The sequence below is a fragment of the Leuciscus leuciscus genome (assembly GCF_965113295.1).
Source record: "Leuciscus leuciscus genome assembly, chromosome: 25".
NCBI classification, from domain to species: Eukaryota; Metazoa; Chordata; class Actinopteri; order Cypriniformes; family Leuciscidae; genus Leuciscus; species Leuciscus leuciscus.
Window position 1 is genome coordinate 30,858,845 of NC_138724.1, and position 5,000 is coordinate 30,863,844.

At 31.0% G+C, this 5,000-nt stretch overlaps 1 protein-coding gene and 2 long non-coding RNA genes across 3 annotated transcripts in view; 2 read left to right on the forward strand and 1 right to left on the reverse strand.

Annotated features, from left to right (window-relative positions):
• Nucleotides 1-5,000, forward strand: part of LOC309491189 (A disintegrin and metalloproteinase with thrombospondin motifs 20) — a 125,652-nt gene that overhangs the window by 82,067 nt on the left and 38,585 nt on the right. The window contains exons 27-28 of the mRNA XM_082160614.1: nucleotides 1-46; nucleotides 1,266-1,439. The exon at nucleotides 1-46 is cut by the window's left edge and continues 116 nt beyond it. Of these exons, the coding sequence (XP_082016740.1) occupies nucleotides 1-46; nucleotides 1,266-1,439 (220 nt within the window). The remainder of the gene's footprint in view (nucleotides 47-1,265; nucleotides 1,440-5,000) is intronic.
• On the reverse strand, nucleotides 1,451-4,347 carry LOC309491291. The gene is made up of 3 exons (XR_014202994.1): nucleotides 4,318-4,347; nucleotides 3,122-4,213; nucleotides 1,451-2,947 (listed from the first exon to the last, which is right to left on the reverse strand). It is a non-coding gene; the product is annotated as an uncharacterized lncRNA (long non-coding RNA).
• LOC309491323 overlaps nucleotides 2,958-5,000 on the forward strand; it is a 3,109-nt gene continuing 1,066 nt past the window's right edge. Inside the window, exons 1-2 of the long non-coding RNA XR_014203028.1 lie at nucleotides 2,958-3,189; nucleotides 3,249-5,000. The exon at nucleotides 3,249-5,000 is cut by the window's right edge and continues 1,066 nt beyond it. This is a non-coding gene — a long non-coding RNA (uncharacterized lncRNA). The remainder of the gene's footprint in view (nucleotides 3,190-3,248) is intronic.

The following is a 5,000-nucleotide window of genomic DNA, read 5'->3' on the forward strand; positions in this document are numbered from 1 at the left end:
CGATTCGGGACCCTGCCCTCACTGGAACTACGGCATCTGGGGAGAGGTGAGACTCACTGATGATGATGATGATGATGATGATGATGATGATGATGATGATGATGATGAGTCAAATTAACATCATGTTAATGTAAGGGTATCCTGACTTCATCTTAACATGATTAAAATAGTTCAAATGCCAGCTAGTGGGGGAGGAAATATTATTTATTCTAGTAAAAACGTTTATTTTTATATATTATGTTTAATGAATATTATTTTATTTTGAATAATAAGCATTTTGAATAATAATATTTGTAATAAATATTTATTTTATTCATTAAAGTCAAGAGAAATTGATCGTAAATATGAAATATTAATTCACTTCCAAAATGTCTCAATATGGACTTGTTATGTTATTAACAATGATATTATTTTTACATGATTATTTTGTACAATAATAGTATAATAATTTCATAATAATAATAATATATTTTAAATAATATTATTTTGTTCATTATTAAAATATTTTAGCAAAAACAGTGTTTTTTATTATATTTGTATAGTTATTTTTACTAATTGATTTGAGTTATTTATAATAAAATTATTATTTTATTGTTTATTGTGTATTGTGTATTCTTTTCCAAGTCAAAATAAATATTAATTATAAATAATAAATATTTTTAATTCAGTCGTACAAAAAAGTCTCAATAAGGACTAATGATAATTATTATTAAGTTATATAGTTATATTTATACCTAACCCTATTTTAAAAATGATTATAATAATATTATCATTCAAAGTAATCATTGAAATAATAATGATTAAATAAAGATAAAATATATGAATGATAATATTATTATAATCTAACAATAATATATTTAAAATAATATTATTTTATTCATTTTTAAAATGATTTACAAATATATATAAGAGCTATTAATATTATATATATATATATATATATATTATGTATTTGTATTTATTGAATAATTATTATATTGAATGATAATATTATAATAATGTAATATTAATAATAATAATATATTTTAAACAATATTATTTTATTTATTATTAAAATATATTATTATTAATTATTATTATAATTTTATATTCCAACCACGTATTTGTTTATATATATATTTTTTTTAAATGGTAATATTTATAATAATTGTAATAATACCATTTATAATTAATAATAATGTTTTATGTTTTCATGTTTTAATTATTAATAATGTAATAATAACATTAATAATAATCTCTCCCCCCCTCCCCCCTCTCCACTGTAGTGCACGAGCTCGTGTGGCGGCGGTCAGCGGACTCGGCTGGTGGTTTGCCAGCGTCCGAACGGTCAGCGATTAAACGAGCAGAACTGTGATGTTCTGGAGAAGCCTCTCGATGTGGAGCGGTGCAACGGCCAGCCCTGTCCCGGCTCTCTCTGGCTCAGACGCCCGTGGAAGCCGGTACGATAGCAGATCTGTGTGTGTGTGTGTGTGTGTGTGTGTGTGTGTGTGTGTGTCCCACTCCTGTCCCAAATCCAGACGCTCCTGTCCCACTGAATCATCACGGGTTAAAGGCTGGTTCATTGTGATTTCATTTACATTTAGTCATTTAGCAGACGCATTTGTCCAAAGTGACGTATAAAAGAGGACTAAAGCAAGCGAGTCGTCATGAAGATGCAGAACAACACAAGAAGTGCTCAAACACACAGCTCAGGCATTGCTCAGAGTAGCAGACGCCAGACAAGGGAGGATTAAAGGAATTATTATGATTATTATTAAGAGGTTAAGTGCTCACGAAGAGACGAGTTCTCAGCTCTTTTGAATGTTTTCAGGGATTCTGCATTCCTGCATTTCACCTTTTCTAACTTTAGTTAGTGTGTAATGTTGATGTTTGAGCAGAAACAACATCTGTAAAGTTACAACGCTCAAAGTTCAAAGCAAAGGGAGATATTTGCTTTTACAGAAATCACTTTACAACAAAGTTGTACAACAAACAACAAACAAAAATTTCACAGACTCACTCTGGGGACATCAGAGAGTTGTTAGACGTCTTGTAAAGGGACATTATACACCCCTTCAAGGGTTGTGTTCGCACCGGTTTGCTTGAGCATCGTTCAGAAAGAGCAAAGCTCAGCAGTTTACTGTTTATAATGAGAGTCAGAGCGAATCTCTAGGCCACACACGCAGATTCCACTCTCGTTAAACACACACAGATTAATTACACCACAAAAAATGATGTTCCTCCTCAGTGTTTCTGTCTTGTTTTCCAGTACAAATATTGAAACATTTTGCTTCTCCAGTAAATGTCTCTTGATTTAAGAAACTTTCCATATTTGAGCTGAAGAACAAGACAGAAACACTGAGGAGGAACATCATTGTATTGTCTAAAAACCACAAATCATTCATGCGATTTTATTCGTACGAAAACTGGAGTTTGAGTTAGTCTTAGGTTCTGTAATCTAAAACACAAGTGTATATTTGTGTATAAGAGTTTAATATTTTTATTATTATTATGACAATTACCCAGCAGCCATTTATTGTATATTATATTTGTATCTTTGTACAGAATGAGTATTTTTAAGTTCGGTTATATATATCTATATTATTTAATAATTTTAAACTGGTGCTCGTGGTCTGACGTCGACTTGTACAGAAGAAAATAATTTTTGTTAGTATTTTTTTGTTTTTAGTTTGTGATGTGAAATTAGTTTTTAAAATATTAAACACAACCTGCAGGCATTTTCCAAATAGCTTGATATTTTTGCAGTGGATATAAACATATCAGCGTTTAGCGATCTGACAATTGTTGCGATAATACGACGTGGACTGAAACACTCAAGGAAAACTTGACAAATGAAAGAAATACCTCATCGTTCAGTCTTCGTCTCAAATGCACTTGCAAAAAATATTACGAAAACTAAACAGAAATGTACTGAGCCCTGCACATGACATGCGGACACAAATATTTACTAATTCATTCCCTCGTTTTAAGTAAATCGTGCACACGATATAATTCGTTTCATCACGATATAATTTGTTTCCTCATTTTCGTGCGTACGATAGAATACATTTCCTCATTTTAAGTAAATCGTGCACACGATATAATTCGTTTCCTCATTTTAAGTAAATCGTACGTACGATACAAATTCGTTTCCTCATTTTAAGTAAATCGTACGTACGATACAATTCGTTTCCTCATTTTAAGTAAATGGTACGTACGATACAATTCGTTTCCTCATTTTAAGCAAATCGTGCGCACAATATAATTAGTTTCCTGTGATATAATTTGTTTCCTCATTTTAAGTAAATCGTACGTATGATATAATTAGTTTCCTCATTTTAAGTAAATCGTACGTACGATACAATTCGTTTCCTCATTTTAAGTAAATCGTACGTACGATACAATTCGTTTCCTCATTTTAAGTAAATCTTACGTACGATACAATTCGTTTCCTCATTTTAAGTAAATCGTACGTACGATACAATTCGTTTCCTCATTTTAAGTAAATCGTACGTACGATATAATTCGTTTCCTCATTTTAAGTAAATCGTACATACGATATAATTCGTTTCCTCATTTTAAGTAAATCGTACATACGATATAATTCGTTTCCTCATTTTAAGTAAATCGTACATATGATATAATTCGTTTCCTCATTTTAAGTAAATCGTATGTACGATACAATTCGTTTCCTCATTTAAAGCAAATCATACGTACGATACAATTCGTCGTTTCCTCATTTTAAGTAAATCGTACATACGATATAATTCGTTTCCTCATTTTAAGCAAATCATACGTACGATACAATTCGTTTCCTCATTTTAAGTAAATCGTGCGTATGATATAATTTGTTTCCTCATTTTAAGTAAATCGTGCGTACGATATAATTTGTTTCCTCATTTTAAGTAAATCGAGCGTACGATATAATTTGTTTCCTCACGATATAATTGGTTTCCTCATTTTAAGTAAATCATGCGTACGATATAATTTGTTTCCTCATTTTAAGTAAATCGAGCATACGATATAATTAGTTTCCTCACAATACAATTTGTTTCCTCATTTTAAGTAAATCGTACGTACGATACAATTCGTTTCCTCATTTTAAGCAAATCGTGCGCACAATATAATTGGTTTCCTGTGATATCATTCGTTTCCTCATTTTAAGTAAATCGTACGTACGATACAATTCGTCTCTTCATTTTAAGCAAATCGTACGTACGATATAATTCGTTTCCTCATTTTAAGTAAATCGTACGTATGATATAATAATTAGTTCCCTAGTTTTAAGTATATTGAGTGCACGATATAATTCGTTTCCTCATTTGAAGTAAATCGTACGTACAATATAATTTGTTTCCTCATTTTAAGCAAATCGTGCGTACGATATAATTCGGTTCCTAATTTTAAGTAAATCGTACGTATGATATAAAAATGAGTTCCCTAGTTTTAAGTAAATTGTGCGCACGATATAATTCCTTGTAATAAAATCAAACGACCAAAGATTCCAGCCTCGTTCTGTGAAGTTACACTGTACGGTTGTTGGGTTCAGTGTTCTCGTTTATCTCGACCTGCTCGTCATCATGTATCAACACTGAGATTTGGTGCTAATAAGGATTCAATCACTAATTACTGTCTACTTCATTGTTTTGTCTAATGTAGCATATTATATTTGGTAACACTGTACAATAAGGTTCATCTGTTATTATTAGTTAACGTGAACTAACAATGAAGAACACGTGTACAGAATTTATTAATCTTAGCTCATGTTAATCTGGTGCTCTTAATCTGGTGCAAATTTAAATTTATTTATTTTAAATAAAACTTTTTGCAATGGTACGATATTTGGTAAAGGGTTCGGCACTTGCAATGTGGATGCAAATAAAAATGATTATTTGGATGTTTCGAAATGGTAAATGGTCCTGAAAAAACACACTTGTGCTCCTCGCGGTCAGAAGCACAATGAAGATGAGTGAGACGAATGTCCTCTAGTGGAAGCGTTCGGTACTGCGGCCAAACAACGT